The sequence below is a fragment of the Harpia harpyja genome, chromosome 13 (genome assembly GCF_026419915.1).
Source record: "Harpia harpyja isolate bHarHar1 chromosome 13, bHarHar1 primary haplotype, whole genome shotgun sequence".
Classification (NCBI taxonomy): domain Eukaryota; kingdom Metazoa; phylum Chordata; class Aves; order Accipitriformes; family Accipitridae; genus Harpia; species Harpia harpyja.
Window position 1 is genome coordinate 16,250,979 of NC_068952.1, and position 25,624 is coordinate 16,276,602.

Sequence of the window (25,624 nt, forward strand, 5' to 3'; positions counted from 1 at the left end):
TAAATGTGCTGTATCGCATTTTTAGAGTGAAAATAGAGTTTTATAGTTTATATCTTGGGTGGTCTTTTATCTCACTCTTCCTGTTTTTGTAATTATGTATGGAAGTCCTATGACTCTATTTTTAATTAAAAAATTTTATTGCAATTAGAAGTTGTCACTTGGGACAAACTTACACTGCTGAAACTTAGTAAAAAATTATATTACTTTCAGGCAGTAGTAGAAAGAAATTTGATAAGTATCTTTGGAATGAGCATTAATATTTATCTACTTTTAACAAACCATGAGGGAGGGAAGGAAAAGTGTATCTCAGGAAATATAGTGGTATAATGTATCTATGGTCTTTGCAGGGTGGTTTTTTTCTGTGATACTTTCCCTGCTCTTGGTTATGGTGAAAAAACCCTTCACTGAAAAGATTGAAATACTATTTTTCTATATTTTCAAGGGACAGGAGAGTCTGTGAACCAGAAGGCATCTCTTAATGTTCCATCTTTGCATTTTTAGGCTAGTTCTGCTGTTTGCTATAGCAATATTTGTTTTATCATTTCTATCATTCCAATATGTATACTTGCCTTTCAAAATCTGTGAAAAGTATTTAAAAAGAAAAGAGAAAATACTAGCATTTCAAAACCCTATTATAATGCATTTTCAAATATGTCAGACACATCTTTGTTAAAATTAAACCAAGGATTGGTTTTGAGCGAATAGCCCTATATCCTTACAGATGCTGTGGATGGATGCATCTAAGCTGCTTATTATATTGATGGGTTTTGCTGCTCTGCAGCAAATGAAAACAGGCAGCTGCTTCCTCCATCAAAGCAAAAAGCAGCCTGAGTTTTTATTAAACGAGTGTTCATTTCTTCTATTGCCAAAATTCTTACACAAAACAAAAGAGCAGTTTTAGCACATTATTGCTTAACTAGACATGAACAACTGACAGCAAGTGATAAGCCTGTCTGCTTTTCACAACTGGTAATCATTTTTGGAATAGATGTTTTAATATAGTTGAATATAAAATTTTGTAATTTACATCTACAATGGTACATAAATTTATAGATCCAGTTTTTTGCAGGAGAATGAAGGCTATAATCACAAAAGGTTTGTTCCAGTGTTGTTTAATTTTTAATAACTATTTGAAAACTAGTTTAAAAAAACCCCACACAACACAATCAAATTCATTCATTTGAAAAAAGCACGTTAAAGACAATCATACAAGTAAATTTGTACAGTTTGCCGATTTTTCTTATGGAAGAGATATGCATACATTTACAGCTTTGACTTGTTACTGTATTTCCACATCAGTTCCACCGAGCCTCTTAAGTTTGCGCTCTAAAAGAAATTTGCAGATTGCAGACCGTCGTGTTTCCCTCCTAGTCTTGAATAATAATGAGAATGAAAGTGAGAGATACAGTGCTGAGGCCATTTTGCCTAGGCTGAAGATCTCAGGTGGTGCTTACACATATTTTTCAATGATCTAAATATCATGAATTCTGCTTTAGATTGAAAGAGAGACAAGAGTTTCTATAAAATGTACATGCATAGGGAAAAATGGTGAGATGTGTTTCTCTTTGTATCTTCTATTTCTCGTGGTGTTCTTGTACCTTTCAAACTCACTTATAGCATTCTTGCTGTGGAAAAATAAGCTAGCCATTCTTCCTGCCTCAAATTACTCCACCGGACTCAAAAGGTGGTTTGCCTTGTGCAAAAGTCAGGTGCAGTAAGACATGGGTGTGAGGTGCTACTGTAAAGGCCATTAAATAATTTTCTTTTTTCACACTGTGTGCATTTATCACTGAAGTTGCTTGCTTGCAAATTTCAGAATGCAGAGCCTCAGATTAGACAATTGCACTTTCAAAACAGATTAGCTCTTATGTTGACACTTGAGGTAGTCAAATGTCCAGAAGGGCACAGTACTCTGTAGCTGTTCTCCTTTAGAAAATCTGCTCTCAAATTAAATTTTGTAGGAAAGTAGTTCTAGACACACCATCTGCAACCAACTTGGTGATGATGACCCCTCTTTTATCTGCTTCTGCTGTAGATGGGTGTAAACTTAAACTTGAGGATGCAAGTTTGAAAATAGGGGGTTTGTGTACTGCAAACAGAATGAAATAATGAGAGTTTTTTCAGTGGGTTTTTTCCTCACTTAGCAATTCTGTCTATTTCTTCATTTTACTAAAGTGACCAGACTTGTCTTTAGATTATTATGAAAGTCATTTTCTATGGAAGGTTTCCTCTCTTCTATACTTGCATTTTGTGGCAGCTAAAAATTTGGGTATTTGTGGTATTAGTGCCTTATTACCTGTGTTTATGTTTTTTAGATTCACTACACCTTAGGTGGGATCTTGGGTAACCTGGATTACTGATTATCCTTTCATCTGTGTCACATTTTGCATGCTGTGTGAACAAGTGAATGAAAATAAAATCTTTGCTTCCTGACTATATTAAGCACCATTTTTAATGATAAAATTATATTGAAAAGGGGCCTGAGGTGTGGAGTTTGAAGAAAGTTGAGAGCTAGTATTTTTGAGAGCTATCCATGCAAACTAACTACAGCAGTACAATTAATTACAAGTAGTCTTTCTCAAGCAATTACTCAAATTAGAACAATCATGTTATATGTTACTAGCAAGGTGTATTTGGCAGACATATGCTGTGCATCTACTTGGTACTTCTGTGCATCTACTTGGTACTTAGCCATAATTTTACTATTCATGATTTCATATCTTTTCTTTGACTTGGAAGTGAATGTTAGTGCTCCGCTGACAGAAGGGCTCATAATATTGGTTAGAGCCTCGTTTTGAGATTTACTCCAAATTACTATGCTGTTGAACCTTGATTTTGACCTGCTCTCTTACTTCTCCAGGACCTCCAGGAGGTGTACCGTGCTTCTTGCTGTGCATGGTGGTGGTGATCCACAGAAAAAATAACCAGGATGAAATTATCAAATTTACCTTCCCTTGTGACTTGAATATAAGCCATAGTCAGTAGAAAATAAGATTTGATACTGTAAAATTAGGATTGTAACAATGCTACAGTAAAAGTGGAAGGACCTTATTTTAAATTCCTAGAATTCCTTATGTTAAATTCCTAGAATATCCTGTTCCAGTAGATATCTTAGTTTTGGGGATTTTCCATCCACTCTACAGTCTTTTAGCAGAGGAGATGGGTAATAGTTGCCTGTCTGAATAGGTGCTTAATTGAACACCTCTGCACAGTCCATTGTGGTGCCAAAGGTTTTTCTGCTCTCCACCAACAATGTGTCTTGTCAGGAAGGATAAAAAATACTTTTCTTTGGGTCAGAAAACAATTCATCATTGCTCAGTGCAATTGTTGGTACTTCTTTTGAGACATTATTCATCTCTTTGCCCATAAAGCTTTTTTTGCTGTCGCTTTGGTGAGTATTAAAGTAGATAAGGTGATTTCATGTAGCCAAGAATCAGGACATAGTAGAAAAAAAGATCTTTCTGAGTATATTCATCTGGAGAAAATGTCTGACTTTTCAAATTTAAATTGTCTTTGCTTTTGAGGGTTAAAATAGGATTTGTGCAAAATTTACTTGAAGCTTCAAATTAATAGGAAGATATCTCATAGTTTAATAGTGCAAATAAAAGACAAAATTTGAATTTTGAGATCAGACGTCTGTACACGTGGCCATGTGAAGTGCTAGGGAAAAGTGACAAAACTTTCCATTTGGCTTAGCTTGGAAAGGAACTTCTTAATTTCCTAGCATGAGTGAAGCAGTTGTAGGACAGCTTTATACCTCCTACACAGAGCTTCAAGGGATGGTTCACACTTCCCATTGCCCCTTTGCTTCCTGTGTGTAATATTGGCAGACAGTAGAGTGAAGTTGCACTCTATCTTGCACTGTCCCAGTTAATCAGTAGCTACTGCAACTTCTTTGTACCTATGGAGCAGTGCAGAGACATAATGCTTGCAATAATCAAATGTCTTCTTTAAAAAGACATGTCTCAAAATTCTCAGCATTCTATCCTGAGAATTTTCTAATAACATGCTGTTCTTTAAGAACTTCACGTCAGATCTCAATATTTGTTAACCAAATGTGTGACAGCACTCTTTAAAACATGTGGTAGAAAGCCACAGAGGAGAAACAATAATTTTAATTTAAAAAAAAAAAATACTGGATAATTTATTTCTAGTGGAAAATTTTCTGTATTATCATACAGGATTCAGTGTTTTTAGGTTCAGCACAGAAGCAACAGAGGTTTTGTTTGCTTTGGACTAGTGGTGCTTCACCTGATGGTCAAAAAAAAACATCCTCAGAAGGCTGCCTACACATGATTTAGTCCACATGGCTTGAAGGTTGCTTTAAAGAACTGTTGTGCCATGGCTAGTGCAGAAGGACCTGACACTTTCCATTAGCAAGCACTATGAGAGTAATAAAACCAACTTAATTTATGTGTTCTTAGCATTATTGTGATTTTTTGTTCATGTTGTTCCTCTATAGGAAGAGTTTGGGTGTCTTTTTTGGTTACATCATACCTCAAGGTGTTAGGATGACTCAGGTTTTTTTCTTGGCCTTCCTGTAATTTCATTTTGTGTGTTTGAGTAACTTAATCTGACTCTGTCTCTTAGTTTGGTTCCTAATGTGCAAAATTGGAACAATAGAAATTCATGATGTCATCAAGTTCTTGCAAGATAGACTCCATTACTGTGGTGGATTTTATGATACGGTGATAAGTGCTGTAGAAATGTTTGCATTTTGCATGTCTCTGCATATATAGCATTTCTCCATCCATCACCATACTATGCAGTGATAATGTTTTTCTACCCCTACTACCGTAGTAAGTATCATTAAGCTGTCTGAAAGTAGACATCATCGCTCTTATGGCACATTTGTAGTGGATCTCCTACTCCATCCTAATGGTGGAAGGGTACCTGCCAAGAGCTGAAATGCAGGCAGGCGTTTCTCTGTGAGCACTGTCTCTCTTCCATGTCTTCAGACATGCCAAATCACAATCCTTGAGGCTCTCCTTTAAACACCAACACAACTTAATTTTTTTTATTTGTTTCAGTAGAGATTCCAGTGTTTTCTGGCAACTATTCTGTTTTCACATTGTAGTTATCAAGGTGATAAAGAGTTGTAAAACCTCCAGTAAATGTCGCAAAGTATTTATTTTTGCAAAAAGAAACTCTTATTTCTGTCTGTTTCCTTGTACGATGAGATTTTTAGTCCCTCTGACTAGGACTTGTAGTATGTTTATAACCTTTTAAATGCAAGCACCATTTGGGAAGCTTTTGATATTCTTTTGCCTATACATGTGTAAATAATTGACTATCATGTGTAAGCAGTTGCACATGCAAATAGGTACCCATGTCATGTATTTATAATCAAATTCATAATACAAAATAAGAATATTTTAAATATGAAAGAATTATTTTAGGTGTGTTCACAGGAAACTTAATCCATATCCATATGTATGTGTTTGCAGGAAATAAATTACACTTTTCACAACCTAGTGGTAGTTGTTAACTCGTAGGAATTGCTGCATTTCTGCATTACAGCTGTATGTTTTCTAACAGAAGCAGGACTATCTTATACTTGCAACTTCAAAATGTAGGTCATTGTGTTGGTGAATGTAGGTCAGAGTGAAGGGGAAGACAGAATGCAAACTCCTCCACATGGATCTTTAAGCTTATCCCTCTTTTGAAGTTAAAGAGGCTTACCTACCTGTTCAAGCACGAGAAGCTTTTCCTTTTACTAAAATTAACGCAGGTATTCTGGCTTCTGGCTTCCACACTTGAGAGCTGTGTTTGTGAAGGACCTCCTGACTCCTGCTTCTTTAGCTGCCAGCCACTTACATCATTGCTGAGGTAATACTTCCTTCCCTATGGGGGAAGGGAGCGGGGAGGAGAGTGGTGTGCATCACTAGCATCTGCCTAAAGAAAAGCATTGTCTTTCCAAAGGTGCTTTACCCTTCTCTCAGCACAGAGCTATCTGATACACCTGCAGTTTCAGCTGGTATCAACATTGTAATGGTAGCAGGGGAAAGAATGGTGACCCCTCATAAAAGATTTAGTGGCACTATTCAAAGTACCCTTTCAATAACTGTGGAAAAGCCAGAGACATTTGACTGAGGGTACTGAAAACTCAGATGTTGAAGGATTTTGCTACAATTGACAAGTATTTTTAAAACTCACTCAGGCTAAAAGTTTCCTATAAAAGGGTTTAGTTTTTTTGTGTTTGTGGGCATGGGGGTTTTTTTGTAATGTGAGTGTCGTGGTTTAACCCCAGCCAGCAACTAAACACCACGCAGCCGCTCACTCACTCCCCCCCACCCAGTGGGATGGGGGAGAAAATCGGGAGAAGAAGCAAAACCCGTGGGTTGAGATAAGAACGGTTTAATAGAACAGAAAAGAAGAAACTAATAATGATAATGATAACACTAATAAAATGACAACAGCAATAATGAAAGGATTGGAATGTACAAATGATACGCAGTGCAATTGCTCACCACCCGCCGACCGACACCCAGCCAGTCCCCCGAGCGGCGAATCCCTGCCCCCCACTTCCCCGTTTCTGTACTGGATGGGACGTCACATGGTATGGAATACACCGTTGGCCAGTTTGGGTCAGGTGCCCTGGCTGTGTCCTGTGCCAACTTCTTGTGCCCCTCCAGCTTTCTCACTGGCTGGGCATGAGAAGCTGAAAAATCCTTGACATTAGTCTAAACACTACTGAGCAACAACTGAAAACATCAGTGTTATCAACATTCTTCGCTCTGAACTCAAAACATAGCACTGTACCAGCTACTAGGAAGACAGTTAACTCTATCCCAGCTGAAACCAGGACAGTGAGATATAAGTATTATAAATGGTATTAAATTAGCTGTGTCTTCACTAAATATTAAAAAAGCACTTTTATTGCTTGAGTATACACCAGTCACTGCAAACTGAAACATTCTTTATATTATACACTAAAATATTTAAACAGTTATTATATTTATTGCAAAATCTGTCATTTTAGCATATTTCAATGCTCAAAAGCATTGAAATGCTCAAAAGGGAGATGGAAAATCCTGTACAATTCTTAGTGTATGTTTCACTGAAGAATGGGGTAGTTGTATGTGAATATTTTATTTTAACCCTTAGCACGTCTAAGCAAAATAGCACATTCGCGAACATGTAATCAGCCTGAACTGTCATAAACAGGACAAATACCAATATTGCTTTAGTGGTTTTGTCATACATATGAATCGTCAGTCTATTTTTTATTACCTTTAAGATCTTTGTCATACAAAAGTTATATGCAAAGTTTTGACCAAATCCTGTCTAGGCTTTTGCTTGATCTGTGTGCTGACAGCGCATTCATAAATTTTCATGATTTATCACTATGAGTAAGGGTAGTTCAGAATACTGACAGGGTGGAAAGGAAGAGTTATGTATTTGATGGTTACAATCAGGCTCTAAGTGATTTAAAAAGACAACAGTTTTTCTCCCAAAGTTCTGCTTCTGTTAAATATGTTGTGATGTTTTTAATGTCTCGAGAATAAAGAATTATTAAAAATGGTCTAAAGGATGCACATCCATAGTAAGCTGCATGGAATTCAATTTACCTGTCAAGAAATATCTAAACATGTCTGGTTTTCGCTTTACTGAAACCATTGAGGTGTCTGTAGTTCATAATACTAGGTTTCTGTCATGTTAATTCATAATGCTGTGTGTTGTGGGGGGAGGCTAACCCTGGTTTTTACCTGTGGACAGGTAGGTAAGCATGTTTTTTCATTGCTAAGCAACAACTGATGGAAAACATACAACCATAGTTTGGCCGCATATGCTTTTGATTCATCCTCCCTTAACTTTGGGAACCTAAGTCAAGTGCCTGAATACGAGTCTGTTTTCCCCAGGCTCCCTCCAGCAAGGGAGGCTGGTGCTTGCAGGAGAGCGTGCAAGCCTCACAGGGTCTGTGCTGCCCTCTCCGTGGGCCACGGTGCTTCAGTTACATGTTCAAGTGAGGTGGGAAACTGGTCTGACCAAACAGTGAGTTTCATGAGTGAGTGGTGTTGAAGGGCTAAATTTGCATGGATGGCTCCAAGTACTTGCCAAGGTTGACAATGACCAGTGTAAGTTTTATGACGGAAGCTTATAAAGTCATGAATAATACAGATTAGGTGAAAAAAGCATGATTGCTCCTGTCTGTTCCCATATGAGAACTACGGGGCCTCAAATGAAAATGACAGGGAGGTGAGTACAAGAGAGAGGAGATGTTTCTTTATACAGCGTGGTAAAACTGTGGCACTTCCTGCCACAGGACATTGCAGCTGTGGAAAGTTTACCACAGTCCACAGAACAACTGGTAAAATCCCTTGGTGACTATTAAACAGAACTTCTCACTTGTATCTCCTCTCCTTCTCAGGAACTTCTTGAGCCACAACTAGAAATCATGCTGCGTTATTGCCCTAGTCCTGTATTTGTCCTTAGCATGTGTGGCTGGTCATTGTGCCTTACAGTCAGACTGATGCCTGACCTAACAAAACCTAAGAGAAAAGGAGCTAAATAAAAAGAAACTGGGAAGAAATTAAATGACTATAGAGGACAGCTAATGAAAAAGGAGGGGGGTCCTGTCCACTGTTAGAAGCAGGCTACAAGGCAAGGTGGGCCTGGCATCTGGCGTGGTACAAACAGTTTGATGTTCGTGTGAACACCCAAATGTTAGAAGTTTCATAGAGTTAAATTTTACATAACTTTTAAAGTCTTGACAATTGCATATTCAGTTCCAATGCTTAAATCAGAAGTCTTCCATTAGAAGTCTTACTTGTTTCTTTATTCCATGGTATTATAGAAAATTTAGAAAATTAAATAATTGGTAGAGGTCTGCAAATGGTAATATGTATTCAAATATTTTAGACAAAAAAAAAAATCTGTTTAAGATGGCAAATATCTTTGTTTTATAGGTATTTGGCCTTCTGAAGAAGTGCTGGCTTACTACTGCCTAAAGCACAATGAAATATTCAGGTACAGACTTAAACATAAAAAGATATTTTCCAAACTATTAGTTTTATTGTATCTGCATGGTAAAGATTGCTATGATTTAAGTCTTCAGATTAAATTTAAAATGTTCAAGGTGAAAGCATGTTGCTCTTAACAAAGAATTCTGAGCTGCCTTTGGGTACTAATATTGCACAGCAAGCTTTCTGCTATATGTCAAAGACTTTTGATTTCCACTCAAGGCGTTTTATTTCACTTTGATTTTTGGGAAACAAAAGTGAAGCTCCAATCGATCAGTACTGATTGTGAAGGTCAGGAAAAATAAAAGACATTCTTTAAACTGACATCTGTTGCAAAGCAAGCAAAATATTACCTGATAAAATACATAATAATCACTGCATATAGAGATGGAGAAATTTGCACCTGTATTTAAGTGTTGTGAAACAATTTTGAGACATCCTGCACTTTTATTTGGTTTTGGTTTTTCACATTTTCTAAACTTGTAGAAGACAGTTATCAAGGCTCCAATAGGAACACCTAAAAGTAAAATCCATCCTGCATCCTCTCTCTTTCCCCTTGAGTATAAAGAGCTTTGCACTTGGAAATCCTTGAAGTTTCATTGTCCAGAGGATGAATGGGGTGCAAGAAAAGCCATTATAACAGTGCATTTGGAGGCATAAATTGTGTTCTGAGTGAGCGTGCAAGGCTAATACCAAGTAAACCAGCTTGGAGTATACAAAATGCCTCAGTCTGTGTACACATGGTGTTGGTAAATAAGGAAGACCAAGCTGAAAGTCCCTGTCCCTTGTACCAAAGCTGAAAGCGTGTCAGCTGTGAGCTGGTTCCTGCAGCTTGCTCAGATTCCTATCTGAAATCAAAGACCTGGCACCAAAGCATGCCCTGGTTTGTAAAGCCTCATTTCTACTCCATCCGCCACCTGAACAAAGCCCACCCGATTAAAGGAGGCAGCTAACACACTTAATCTGGTAGCCGCTGCTCCTTCCTCTGAGTTTAGCTGGGCCCTGCACTGTGTGACTTTTGCTGCTGTACTGGTGTCCCTATAGCACTTTGCCGTCCAGCCCCATGCCATGGCTCATACGCTCTGCTTGTTCTCAGAGACTCTTCACAGCAAACCTCCCTGTGCTGCTCACTAAAAGGGCATTTTCCTAGTTTGGGTATGCAAGCCTGGATACTCAGAGACAGCAATGAGTCAAACTTCCATGGAGAAAATGGGCAGTTTCACACCTGATTTCTCAGGATTATGCCCTCTCAACAGCATGCTCAGAGTAGAGTTTCTTATTTTAATTCTCATTGATAAATGTCACTAAATATTGCCTGAGAGGTGGATATGATTTTTAAAATTTGCTAATAAAGGAACTTTGCACTGAAATAAGTTATTTATATGCATAAATATATATGTGTATATGTGTGTATGTATATGCTCGTATATTATGTACATACAGACTTGGTTCAAAATGCACTAAAAACCCCACACTAGATGCTTTCTGTGTTCATTTCAATAAGCATGACTCATAAAGGATTAAGTGCCTTGTAAATCTTATATATATAACCATATGTATATACTTTTAATATATATGACATATATGGTTTAGAAAAATAAAAACTTATGTGAGAAAAAACCTATAATCATTCTATTTAAACCACAAACAGAAAATTTCCCACATCTATTTTATATTCTCATTGGGTTTATGTACGGCTGGTTCCTCCAAACTGTGTCCACCTTTTGTCTCATTTCCATTAAATAGGACAACCAGAACAACCAGACTTTTTTCAAATAAAATTTGTGGAGTCTAAGAAAAATAAATCTATCCCATCCAGACAGCGAGCATTAGTGTACAGTCATACAGCATAGTCCAGTGAACAGAATATCAGCATCTGTATACTGATACTGATAATGGCATCCTAGATGCTCTTCCTAAATATCAGTGTCGAGTGAGTAGTTAACTTTCACATAAAAATAGATTTTCAAATGTTGGTATTTTAGGGGAGGAGAAAAGGTGCACCAGAAAAAAATCTGGTTAGCTGAAATTCCATTTTCTGCCTGTCAAAAATGTCTCAATGGGAATGTTTCTGCCAGCTGTAACAGTTGCCGCAGATTTAGCTATAAAGCAGTGTGTTCTTAAACTGAGGGTCTGCCTTGCCCCAGACGCCGCTTCACGCGGTTTCGTTGTGGGATCAGCATCCCTCCCTCCTCCCCTCGTGCGGCAGGCCATGGCTCTGGAGGACATTCTTTATGGCTCCCCCTCCAAGCTCCTATCCAGCATGCTCTCTGCACCAAATTATATTTCACATGCATGTCGTAATAACAGCACGGTACGGTCTAAGTTAAAAGCAGCCTTTTAGGCCATGTATTCAACCCTCTGCTCAGGCTCAGTTTAGGCTCTTGACACTAACTTGGTTTAGTTTTCTGTGGCTTAACTCTTTGCTGTTCCCATCGTTGTTCATAACAGCATTGTTTGTAGGTCACTTGCAGTTTTAAGTGCTAATTGAAGCATTGGATTTCTTCATATGTAATCGTTTTGTGGTATTTGGCTAGTTTTAAATCTTCTCTCTTTTTAATATAGAAAGGCTTTTAGGCATAACTATATGGAGAGATATATAAATAATATTAATTTCCCCATTTACTTCTCTAACTGTTTTTGCAAGAATGAATGTGGATTAACATTGTTATCCTTTCCTAACAATTATCTTTCGCTACTCTAGCTAGTTTAGTTTTAAAAGACAGAGCCATTGACAAGGGAAAAAAGGGAACCTTCTCAGATTTTTCAGCTCAGCGGTGGTAATGTTGCACTGAACACTAATGAGGGAACCCCCACTGATTTGCCTGCTTTGTGACTTTTCTATTTCATAATTATTTTTAAAACGCAAACCGACATGAGGTAGCCTAGTCATGTCTCTACAACTTCCTGGTAGCTCAGTTCTTACTGCAGATGGCAATTTGTTCGTGTAACATATATGTCTCTCTGACCATTTTCATCTAATTTGTATGGGTTCTACCATTTCCTTTCTCTCTTTCAGGGACCTTGCTGTGTGTGAGCTAGGGGGTGGCATGACATGCTTGGCTGGGCTCATGGTAGGTCTTTTCTCAATTCCAATCCCATTCAGAGGGAGAAACAAAAGGAAAAATGTTCCAGTGCCTCCAACTGCTGGGTCAGAGAACTGTCAACAGCCTCAGCTGCGGTCAAGCTGCAGAGTCTTGAGAGACCTTCTAGATTGACTTGCTTTCGTATCATATTGATTTTATGGTTGCCTCGATGAGCAGAAACATTTTACCTCCGTGTAGTCAATATCTCTTGTTGTGACATTCCAGGCCACGTACAGTCTGTCTTTCATTGCCATAGCCGAAGCTTTTTTTTTTTTTTTTCAGATTATAGTCCCATTTGCTAAAATACAGGAATAGCCTGGCGAATCACAGTTGGAGCACCATGATATAGCTGCTAATGTTTTGCCTGCATTATTACACCAACAAACATGATCCAGAGCTCTCGGTAATTAGATTCTTTTGAATTAGATTGGCCATTCAGGAGAGTCGTTCACCATTCTCTGGGTTCTGAGTCATGTATTCAGGAGATATTATGTAGCAGTGCAGTGCATTAGACAAGTTTTTATGTCTCTACAAATAAAAGCATATTGTTACACTGATTGGCATTTGACAAACCTGTCGCTCTTATACAATGTGTCGAGGTTACAGCCCAATGTGCGAGCATGTCAAAGCTCACAAAAAAATTACCCTTACAAAGCCATCTGCCTGCAATGCAAAGTTATATGAAGGGCATCAGGCAGTCAGACAGAAGCAAGCTGAAAGGCAGAGTGACAGCCTTGTATGATGGCTCTACTAGATAAACAGAAGCCCGCAAATGAAAGCCTCTCAGAATACCATCATCCGCTGTCACAATGCAATTACGGAACAGAATGATAGCAAGATAGAGGCTCCCGCAAATGGAATGATAAAAGTATTGACTGATTTGATTGAATGATTAAAATAATGCAGACATAAAATGAAAAAAGATTGAAGATTGTTACAGAGAAATAGGTGAGGAAGCATGATACTGAAGGCTTGTCACTCCTGTCTTCACTTCCACACAGACAAGCATATTTGCTCATTGTTTGCTGTGCTCTTTTTTTCAGGTTGCTATTTCTGCAGATGTCAAAGAAGTTCTGTTAACTGATGGAAATGAAAAGGCCATCAAAAGTATCCTTATTCAGATAGAAAACTGGTTTGTTGTGCTCGTTCCTTTTTACTGGCTGAGTAACAATCGATATAAAGACAGACAGCATGGGGTATATTAAGAAAAAGTCCCCACATAAGTAATTAAAAAATAGATGTAGAATATCTTGAACAGGGCTACAGCTTCCTCCACAATAAATGACACATTTTCTTCTTTAATTAAAAATGTGCATGTTGGTATAGAGCAAGTACAGTAGTAAATATTTGTCTTATGGTTGAGTGCTGAAAGATTCCTGTGTGTACGCTGCATGTTACAGGAGGTGTTGCAGTGAATCAAATCATTAGCTCCCCTTCACATGTCCGTTTTGCAGAAGAACTAGATTTTTTTTTTTTTTTTTACTTTCAGATACTAGCCTCTTAAAACATTCACAGTATTTGTATATTGTCATAGCTTTTCCAGTGTATATTGAAATGCACGGTTTCATTGTTGCTGCTAAGTTATAACTGCCTACAAATTACCCATTTAGTGTGCTTAATCAATTATCAATTTATCATTATTTCTCTTGATGTAAGATTGCAAAACTCCTCTGTCCCTTGTAGAAAGTATTTTATTATATTTCTTGTATTAGAATAAATTGCTATTATGCCCCTCTAATATGAACACATAGTTCAGAAAATTGAACTGGACTTTGGCTAAGCGAGAGAATGAGTGAGCATAATTTGTGGCCACTTTAAATATCAGCACAGAACAAGAACAGATATATACAGTGAATACTAATAGCCCTTAGAAACTGAGAGAAAAAAAAAGGAAGATATCTTTTCGCTTTTGTTCCTTGGTAATCTTTCCATTTGCATTTTAAGGCAGACTAGTTTTTCAGGTTTTGGCCACTTCATCATCAGAATTATTTAGATTTTAGTGCTGCATGTATTTGCGAGCTAACTTAGTGAGTACTTAGTGAAAAAAATAAGTTAAACTAATTTGTGGTTTAAAAAAATTTCAGTTGCTGATGACTGTTAAAACAGGAGGCATTGCAGTGCAATAATATTAGCTACTACATTTAAAAAGACTTTCTCAGAGGTAACTGAGGTAACTATAATTGCTTACAACCCTTTAATAATTTCATGGAAAAAACAGCCAATCCTAGATTATATCTTTTAAAACTTGATGGAAGCCTTATAAAAGTCTCCTTTTTCTTGAAAATTCAAGTTGTGTTCCAGGGATTCTTAGTTTGTTAAATTCTAGTTTGTTATACTCGTGTCTTGAGGAGGAAGTCTTCATTATTCTGTGTATTTTAGTCAGCATCACCCCTTCCAATCTTTCTTCTATGTCATTATGAGGATAAAAAATGTGGAAGAAAAAAAGTGTTTCAAAACTAGCCTAACAAAACAAACTGATGTTTTATAGAAGCACAGGTATTTAACAAAAGGTCATTTTACCCACAGAAACCTTCAGGTGAGCTCAGTAATCATCAAGTCAGCAAGTATCTTGCATAGCAGATTCCATAAAAATACCTGAACTTTTTTGAAATTTAGAAGTCTTCTATAGCAAGGAAAATTGGCGAGTGCTAAAAGTATTCACTCAGTCTTTGGAGTTAACAAATTAAAGTGCTTTTACTCCTGAAGAAAGATAGTTAATGTCATCATCTAATTAGCACACCTTAGTTTTTCACTGTATGTTTTAAAAATATCTTTTATTTCCAGAAGTCTTACAAGAAGTCTTCATCTACATTCACTCAGTGAATCCCTTTCAGAGAAGCGATTGGTGGAAGGCTCTAACAGGAATTTATTTTTCTTTTTTTAACATTTGGTTCTCTGAAGGCACAGCATTCAAAGTGCTTTTATTGTGTTGGATTTTACAATGGGCTTAATATTAGCAGGGTGCCAAAGTGCAGCAGACTAAGAACTTTACAGTGTAGGTGGAATGGATTCTTAAAAGTGCACATAATAAAATTTATGTTGCATTTTATGTGTTTTATGGACTTCAGTAGTAATTTTATGATCTGTCTTTTGCATTCTTTCCTGTAGTGACTAGCTATAACAGAAGTTTAGGCTAAATTTAGATCTGTTTCAGCCACACCAGCCTCTCTGAAATCAGTAAGAATTTTTGGTGTAATTGGAAATAGTATTTGGCCCCAAGTGCCACAGACTACAAATGATGTATTTCTGCTAATTTTTATTATTGCTGATGGTATTTTTTAATTGTTTAGCATACTATATTAAGTTAATGTGGGATAAAATACTGTTTTCTTTCCTAGATTCTGCTCTTCAGGAACAGTTAATGCCTAGTATTATGCTTTTTATGTAGGTATTATAGATTAAAATAATCTTGTTTAAAAATTACTGTTTACATCTTCCCTTTAAATTTCTTAGGAAGCTTAAATTACATGCCAGTCATACTATAATATCCAAAAATTACTTTCCCAAAAGTAAAAGTGGTTGTCAACAAAAAAGAAAAAAAATCACTGTCAGAAGCCAGGAAATCACCAAGCAAGCCTGCTAATTATTCTTAATGGGCAAGATGAGCACATTAAGAAACAAATGAATACATCAGTGAAATGTAATTGAAAATCGACCTGGCAATAGTGCATTGCATCTGAGAATCTGCCTTTGTATTATCATCATCATAATTATTGTTGGTTTTGTTGTTGTTATCGCTATTCAGTGAGCATAACTAACAGCTTTGCTTTGTGAGCTCTCAAGCTTTTGAGGATTTGATTTTTCTTTTAATTTTTGACATTCTTCATATTATTTTCCATTTCATACTGCTACATGAAGTATTCACTATGTATGTTCTCAATATCTATATTAGGATATGTTAGTGAAATGTTACAAGTTAAAACAACTTACGAATATGTTAATTTCAAATCATTGTTGTCATTTTAACCATTCCACAGTGAAATATATAGCTATATTTTATATTAATCATTGGTCTTATGCGTGAGGTTTATGGAAGTTTTTAAAAGGATATTATGATTTGAGTTACTAGTCCATTTAAAAGACTTCACTCTAACTCACTCCTTTTCCTTATCGTGGGCAGATTTTAATTGATTAACAGATCGTTTATATGGCAAAATCAATAAAATAAAGACAGATGTTATTGCTTTTGCAGCTTCGTTCAAAACTTCATTGTTGGTTTAGTCTGTTTTATCTAAGTTCTTTCAGGATAATTTAAATAAAGAAACTATTCAAAAGAAAAACATAGCTATTTTAAGTGAATAATAAAGATATACATAGGCAAAGTTATCAGATTCATGCCCCTTTGTAATTTTGGGTGATATGCATTCAGATACAAATTTTCCAACTTAGGTAATATCTATGACATAGTCAGTCATGAACATGAAATTCTATTTCCCCAGAACACTGGAAGCATCTATACTTGGTTCTACATGTCCAAATCCAAGGATGAGGTTCGTTTTTAGTAAAAATTGTCTCCTGTTTCAGAGATGCTGTGTACCTTCTGCCTCAGCTCTGTTTCACACCGTGCACTAGTGACTTGAACTACTGTCTGAAAGCATCAATAATACAAAACATTGCTGCAGTGCACTATAATGGCCATTAAAATATAGTGTATGGATCTTTCAACAGTCCTGGGAAATTTAGGTTAGAAAGGTCATGTTCAGCGTGAATGCCTGAAGACAGGGGCTCATAAATGATTTTAAAAAGCTAGGGTTAGCATGTTTACAACAATAATTAATAGTTTTGCTCAGTGATATAATTTAAATGCAGTCTAGCTAATTTATCAACAATGTTACTTCTGCCTCTACTTTAAAATAGCATGCTTTACTCATGGAATTATTTATGCCTTCCTTTTACTTCACAGGTATAGACCATTCATTACTACTTCTCATTGCATATTGTGGAAAAGATTTAAAAGGCACGTCCAAACTACATAGATTTGTTTAAACCAGTTTTCTGTCATTCCATTTCTAGTTTTTGGCTTCAATGAAATATCAGTTGTCTTTTCTTTTACATTGTTTGGATAGAGGTTTTCTTAAAATAACTTTTCTTAAATAGCCAACTGTGTTAGGAAGGCCAATTACATTATTTTAGCAAAGTAAATAAAAAGATACGTCAGTGATACTTTAAATTAGCCTGACACTAGTGTTCAGTTTTCTTATAAGAGCACTTGCAAAGCATTCAACATATTTTGTGCACCTAGAAACATCCTCCTAATTAGCATTAGATTTCCTGTACCTTAAATAAGAAAGAGGGATCATTGACATCTTTACTAAAAATGTCCGGTTAAGATAATTTTTTGTATTTCAGAGTGAATCGTTCAAATACATATGGATTCACACTGGGTGACATTTGGTATTCTCATAGTTTTCAGTCACTTCCTACACCTTTTCTTTCCAATGGCTTCTCACTAACCACAAATGATTGATTATGAAGGTTACTTCTCTAGGCGTAGATGACTGGGCACAGCTTCCCTTGAAACTTTTCATTGACAGTCCTTGCTTTGCCCTGCCTGAATGGCTACCCAAATTTGTGACCTGATCTTCCGAACTGAAAGAAGCTGAGGCATGAGGCTGAGGCATTGAGATGCGAGGCTGAGGCACTGTTGCAGTGCCTATGGGGAAGAAAAGGCATTTATTGCTTTGCACTATATATCTTTTATGGTGGTTCCAAACCATTCTCAAGAAAGTAAATGGACTAGAAACTCCTTTGCCTATAGGCTAAGGTGCTCCCATTGTGTGTTGGATTTGACCCAGACAGAGCCAGGATCAAATGTATGTGTCTTGTGACAGGGCAGGTTCTCAAAACCCTTAAGCCTCCAAAATCTCAGCACTGTGATCTAGTGGTAGAGTTGACAGCAGCATAAACTAAACTGGACATTAAGTGACCGTGCTAAAAATTTCTGTTCACCATGGTTGTAATTCTTATGTTTGTACACAATAGTTGCCTTTAAATGTATATAAGGTATGGGAAGTCTTTTTCAGTTCCCTCTCTAGCTACAGGGCTAGCAATTCCGTAAATGAAACAGTAAATAGAGGTAGGCAAAAAGAGCCAGTTGCTGCATAGATATATGGCTGATGTGCTGGAGTAGCAATGTAAAATTTATGCTTCTGAAAAAAGACTCACGCTTAGCACAGATTAAAGAAGACCAAACAGATAAAAGACATTATGAAGGTATTAACATTGGAAAAAAGTATTTTTTATTATTTTTATTACTGCTCTGGTTTTGTAGATAATTCTTAACAAATATGCTACAGATGTAAGTGAGATCATCACAAGAAACCAAAATGCAGGAGTATTTAAGGCTCAGAAAGTGTCAAGCTGGTAAGATTCTACTAAACTGTTTTACTGATTCTTGCACATAATTGTGTAATCAATGTAAATGCAAAATGTATGTGAAAGTGTGACCTATACTACTGATGCTGACACAGACATATATACAACATAAGTAGGTAAGTGATGCAAGACAGAAATTTGGGAGTATTAAAAAAAATGTTAGCTCTGGAGTGTGAGCATTGTAGAGGTTCAGAGAATTTGGTTTCAGATCATCTCCAGAGCCCTTCCTGACCCACCCTGTAATAGGTGTTGCCACTGAGGTTAGCTGTTTAACTATCTATTTCATTGAGGCATCTCCACGTACAGTAGGGACTGGAAGCAGCTGAAAATTTGAAGTGTGTTTATCTCTTGTAGTATTTTAAAAGTAAGTTGTAAAGTACTTCATATTCGTGGTGTAGGGTTAAGAATTAGAATGTGCTTAGAGATGGCTACCTAAGAGCAAATAGCGCACTCTTATTTGTGTGTCTAAATCTTCTTTTTTTTTTGATGATTCTCATTCCAGAAGGGCTTTCAGTCCTTCTCAAAGTGACAAAAGTAAAGCTGAAAAAGGGCTGAGAAAGGCAAGCTGTTACAGCAGAATAAGCTTATTAACATAGAGGGTTAAACCCATACAATTTTAATGGCTATCATTCACATCATTTACCCCTATGCTTATGTAGCCATTCTGTGTAGAGAAGTTCTTTTAAGTGAGCACTTAGGGTTAGAAAAATTCTGCCTTCATTAGGGTGTACATGCATATAACTTAGAGATATATCTCTGCATCCTAATAAGTGCCTGCCAAGTAGACAAAGGCCACACGGGCTCCAGGAATGGTCTTTCAGGTTCCATGTGCTGAACACTTCTTGTGAGCAGCCTCAGACACTCATCCCTGCTGAGGAGAGGCTGTGTGGTACGTCCATCCAGAAGCTTAGATTTTGTAGATTTCCAACTGCTGTCTACTTTGTATGAGATTTCGGATTTCGTCCCTTGTCAAGACTTCAAACCTGGTCTTTTAGATATCAATCAAAAGCACATTTTCTACCCTGTCCTCATTTACATTTATCTAATGCTTAAGGTCATTTGTGATCATTTGAGTGTATTTCAGCATATAGAATCAGTGAATAATAGATTTCAGCCTCATGCTGTGAAGAAAGATTGTGTTTTTACAAGACATGATGTTGTTTACTGGGTGTTAATAATCACTAATTAATAAACATATCTAGATGTCATAAAATGTTGCATTTTAAGGAGTAAAAATGTCAAGTGTTTAACTTCTTGAGAGCAATAGCATTTGGGGCTTTATTTGCATAAATAAAATAATTAAATTACAAAATAAAGTGAAGTACTATATCAAAACGTAAGGCTCATTGTAATATACACATAATTTGATTTTTTAGTTCTATGTTCTTAAGGCTTCTGCAGATTTGTTCTAACAGTGTAAAGTTTTATAAAATAAGTTTCAGATCACTCTCTAATCCCCAAAATAATGATCATCTTGCATTTCTCTATCTTATACACATTAATAGTTGATTTCTCCTGTCAAAATTAAGGTTATGCTTTGGTTAGTTATTTGAGAAATGCTAATGGATGAATCAGTCTTTCAGATTCAGTAATGACATGCGATGAAGGCAGTAACAAAGTTATTTGATCACTTCTCGAGGCCTTGAAGAAACTAAAAGGCTGATGTAAAATCTGAAATATTACCGTAACCCTGATTCGCTTTTCCTATAACTGAACCCTATTTCCTATCCCCCCATGATAATGGGGGAAAAAAACCACAAGAAAATGTAGTGTTTTGTATGGAAGAATGCAACACTGGCATGCAAAGTGATGTTAGGTGACTTGTTTTATGTTGATCAGAGCTTGCAGGCAAATTAATATAGTGATATATTTAAGTGACTTACTGCAACATTAGTTTAATCTGGAGAAGGCATGTTCCTCACTCGAACGTATCATTTAAACAGTGTTCAGTCTTGCAACTTTGCACAGTGTCCAGTGCAAAGTTACAAGATTCTTTCCATATAAAAGATAATTCAGAATAGACCCTTCTCACTGCACCTTCATCTCACATTGGGGTCTTGTACTCTTTTCCTTGCACATGGAGCCGAAATTATCAGTATGAGAGTCAGTTTGTGACTTTCCAGACATTTAAGTCTAGACTTGGAAAATACGCCAAAAAATGTATGGCACAAAAAGGAACAATCCAATATCAGCCAAGAGAAGTTAGATTAGGACAACCTGCCATACATTTATTTATTTAGATTTACACAAAATGCAGTAAATAAGCACTTATCTAGCTCTCTGCCAACTCTTGATTATTGTTTAAAAGTACAGTAATGTAAGCCAAACTGGCAGTTTGTCGTATTATGTGTTATAATGTAATAATAGATATTTAGTAAACAGTTTACTTCAGCAGTGGATATACAATTCTATTTTATTTTTAGCTTCCGTGAGTATGTTCAGAATTTTTATTTACACTTACTGGAAATAGGTGCAGTAATGCCACTGAATTACTAATAGTGACTTGCCATAGTAAGATGAATTATTAATACTATATATGGGTTTCAGGATTTTTTTTTCCACAGTTCAAAAATTATCCATGAATCATGTTGTTTACCCCATAACTTAGCATATGAATTATCCTGATAGCAGTCTTTGTACCATCAACTCTTATTAGTTTGACATGCATTATATCATTGTTTTGAACATGTCCACCAATGATTAAATTAGCAATAACAAAGTCAAGGAATCTCTGCTCTTTTTCTCCTCTTTATTTTAATGTGGAAATCTTCCTGAAGCACAGGTTTGGGTAGTAGAATTTTGAAAGGTTGTTGTTATTACAAATGTCATGATGGTAAAGCTTTATCAAAGACGACGACTTGCAGTATATTCTAAAGGTTAACAGACTCTGTCTCTCTTACCTACCAGGGAATTTGTTCTTCCATCAGATTCACTTGTCTGAGAAGACCAAATCTGTTAAGAATAAAATTTGTACACTTATGGCTGATATGTGACCTGTGAGTTTTACCTGTGGACAAGTCTATTATTTTGCTAAGAGTTGCCTCAGAGAGATTACATTCCACAGAAGAGTGTAAACAAGTACATATAACATCAACTCAGTGAGAGAAATGCTTGTGGCATGATGCACCCTTTGATTTGATTAGTAATAATGTATCATACAATCTTTGTTCATTCTATAGTTATCATTAGAACCCACATCAAGAATGTATGACCATGTGACCAAAAGTGACAATTCCTTCTTCTTAAAGGTTAACAGATAGGTTATAATCTTACCCGAGCTTTTAGTGTTCCTTACAAATGTAATGAATTTACAAGCTTCCAGAATTAAACCTACAAAGAAAAAAGTCTAAAGAAAAAAGACTAAATGGCATCCAGTATAATAGTGGATGAGGTCTCAGTGACAGAGCACTGAACTATATCGTCCTGATTCCATTCTTACATCAATTATCTCTTTCTAACTACCAACATGTCAATATTTTACCTTACTGCAATATTCTTCAAATATGCCAACTTTCTAACCTTCCTGATTTCAGCTGGTCATGTAACAGGTTCCATCAACATAGAATAGCCTTAATAAAGACTCTCTCTGTTTTCATTCATCAAAATGACCTGAGTGTAGCTAAATTCAAACTTTCTGAAAACATACTTATTGAACTTGTGTTTGTCAGCTTAGCAACCCTAAAGGAATCCCTTTCTTCCAACTACTTTTTCAGTCTCTTCATGTAACACTCTTGCATGACAGCATTTATTGGCAAGGAGGAAGCTGCCAAAAGGAACATTTCCTGCTCTTTGGTTAGAAAGAAAAGGCTCCTGGTTCCTGGTCTCTTAATTTGATCACTTTATGTATGTGTGGGAAGAAACAATGAACAGTCTGTCTGTTCATGCCCATTGTGAATTTGTAGCGCTCTGTCAGCAAAAACTCAGGTGGAAACCATTCCATGCGTCTGATCATACTTGCCCTGCTCTGTATCTTTTCCAGCTTCAATCTACTCATTTTCAGATGAAGGTGATCAGTACTTCATTCAAAGTGTGCATAAATGATAGATTTATGTAGTGGAATAATTATGCTTTCTGTTCCTCTTCTAAAAATGCCTAACAGTGATTTGGTTTTTTGACTGCAATTGAGCACTGAGCTAATATTGTCATGACACTGTCTGTCACAACATCAGGAGCTTTGCAGTGACGGTCAGTTTGGAGACCTTCATTTTCTTTATGAAGCCAGAATTATTTTTCCTGTTGTGCACTTTGCATTTATTGCACTGAATTTTGTCTGTCATTTTATTGTCCAATTACTCTGTTTCATCCTTGGAAATTCTTCACAGTCTGCTCTTTTCCTCACTATCTTGAATAACTTCTTAACATCAGCAAACTTTGCCACCTCACTGCTTATCTCTCTCTTATAAACATGGTGAATAGAACAGGTCCCCAGGAGAACTCCACTGATTATCTCCCTCCGTTGTGAGAGCAGACCATTTATTATATTACTACCCTGTTCCCTGTCTTTTGTTCTGTTATTTAGCCATGCCAGGACTCTTCTCCAGCGGCTGTCTACTTTCCTTAAATGTTGTTGGTGAGAGTCTTCGCCAATAACCTTCTGGAATCAGAAGCAGCCTGCACTACCCAGATCACCCTTATCTGAATACTCATTGACACCTTTGAAGAGCTCAAGGTTTATAAAGCAGGACTTCCTTTTACAGAAGACTTATCAAAAAAGGCTTCTGTGGTGAAATTGTCTTCAGTTTCTTCTACAGTGAACACCAATGCAAACAATATTAATTTCACCTCTCTGAAATGTTATCCTCTGTGAGTGCTCATTCTATATCCTGATTATTAGCTGGCAGGAAGATTTAGAACAAAAGAAAGAGTACACTCATTTTTGGCCTGCCTAATTTTATTATTATATTTAATTTTACAAGTTTGTGATCCTTTCTTCATTTGGGTGTGACTTCAACTTCTGGAGGAATGACATCTTCTTTCTAATAACCTTCTTTACCATTTGGCCATACCAGCTGACATTCACTAACTTCCAAGCCTCTCCTATTTGTGTATTTCATCCCATTGTGTTGACCTAATAAAGTTGCAATTTATTTTAAATTGCATTGCGGTTTTGTCTATCTTCTTTATGTGACCAGACAAAAATATATAAAGAGAAAAAATTTAAAAGTTGGCAAGCTTTGTAGAGAAATTTCTAGGTGTTTGGAAGAAGAGGGAGAAAAGCTAGGTGCTAGCTAAAAGTATAGCATTGCATTATTTTCAATAATTCTTGCTCAAATCCTTGGCTATTTTATGATGGTCTCCTCTTAGGTTAAAAAACATGCTTTTGGTAAAACTATTCCTCTTGTACTCTCTTGGACTGGATGGAAAGACTAGGTGGAGACCACTGATGTGAGGAAACTTACATCTTTCTTCCCAGGGTTTTAAAGGAAAATGTCCATGAGATGTTAGAGTCGAAGATTGTTTGGTTTATTCCTATGGTCTTTTGTGTATCCAACTTTTTAGCCAACTTTTACATTGTTTCCTGGTTCATGTTGGTACCGTTGTAACTTTGTCTACCCTTCCTTGTCTACCTTGGTTCTGCCTTCATAGGCAGTCACCAAGTGTATTTTACACACTTTCAGTAGGCTCTCTCCTTCACAGGCACTCTCAGCTGATCTTTGCCACAGACATAGGAAAGCTGGGACAAACTTTAAATTGTGACAAAATGATGCTTACAGTGTTATCTTTGTTTATTTCATTAATATTCAATTAATATTTAGTTATTCAAATGTTAACCAAGGATACTGAAAATGAATGGGGTTCAGGAAGGAGGCAGAAGAGTGAATTAGGGTCTGGAAATGAGAGAATTAAAGAGCTCTGTTTACTTAACTTGTCAAAGAAATGACTTGATTGTTAAGATATTAATTGATTTTGATCTCAAAGTCTCATGTGGGGAAAAAAAATCTTTAATAGAAGATCACTCTTTAATCTAGCTTACAAGTACCTAACAAGATGTAGAAATTGAAGCTAGACAAATTCAGTCTAGAAAAAAATGAGATTTGACAGAATGATAATACATTAGAACATCTTTCCATGGGAAGTGGTAGTTTCTTAAGCAGTGAATGTGTTTAAATCAAGCTGGATATCTTTCTGAAACATGTGTATTAATTTCCTGAGATATATGGACTTGATACAGAAATTTGAAATCTTGAATGTTTATTGTGGTCCCATCTGCCCTCAGAATTTAAGCACCTGTGAATTACATCTTCTTTTCTGTTTTTAATTTTTCCTCCCATTCAGTCCTTTTGGATCTGCCTGGTTCACTTCACATTCTTTGTTTTTTCTTCTTGTTCTCTTGATTATCCTCCCCATATTCATGGATAGACTATTTTCCATAAAGGAAGAAACTGTCTTCTTTTCCTTCATATTTTTACACAAAACTAACTTTAACAAAGCTTTCATTTACTGATCCTACCAGTATGGTTGTGCCACATGTGCTTATGCTGTCTTGCATTTTGAAGTGATGTATTTTTTTATACCGTATCAGTCTGATGTGAGAACCATCCATTTTGTGCATAAGGTGCTACATGAACTTTGCTAAAAACAGTAGTCAGTCTCTTAAAGACTGATTTAGACTGTATTGATGTAGAGGAAGGATGTGAAAAAGCAAATTCACAAACACCAGTGGTATTTTTTTAGTAATAACATTTTTATACAAGATATTCTCACTTCTTTTAAAAAAATAGCCACACTTGTGCTGAATGCTGGGTTGTGGTGTGTCTACAAAATGGAAACCTTTATTCTGCAACAGTTGTATTTACATGTAGTGTATTTATTATGTCCCAGAAATTTAGTAGCTTTTCCTATGCAGCAATTGTTTAAGCGTTAGGACTGTTATTTTTGAAGACAAAACTGTAATGTGCCCATCTGAATTTTAGCAAAATATGTTGTACAGAATAAGAGAAAGAAAATATGTTCTCCAAATAAAAGAAGCATGTAACTTTATCATATACTTTTAAAAAGGAACTTTTAGACAGGAAAGCCTAGATAGACTCATAGAATATCTCAAGTTAGAAGGGACCCATAGTTGGTTTTGGTGTTTTTTCTTCTTTTGTATTACCACATTAATGTGATGAGGTTTCATCATGAATTGTTGTACCAGGCATTGTATAAACACAGAGCAAAAAGGCAGTTTGTGTTAGAGAATCTATGGTCTAAGACCGG

At 36.4% G+C, this 25,624-nt stretch overlaps 1 protein-coding gene across 2 annotated transcripts in view; it reads left to right on the forward strand.

Moving 5' to 3' along the window:
- CAMKMT (calmodulin-lysine N-methyltransferase) overlaps positions 1-25,624 on the forward strand; it is a 235,838-nt gene that overhangs the window by 180,036 nt on the left and 30,178 nt on the right. For both annotated transcript variants that reach the window (XR_008238007.1, XM_052806375.1), the window contains exons 4-7: positions 8,910-8,970; positions 11,983-12,037; positions 13,093-13,156; positions 18,346-18,412. Coding sequence is in view for 1 of the 2 variants with exons in the window: in XM_052806375.1 (XP_052662335.1) it covers positions 8,910-8,970; positions 11,983-12,037; positions 13,093-13,156; positions 18,346-18,412 (247 nt within the window). In the remaining variant the exon portion in view is untranslated. The remainder of the gene's footprint in view (positions 1-8,909; positions 8,971-11,982; positions 12,038-13,092; positions 13,157-18,345; positions 18,413-25,624) is intronic.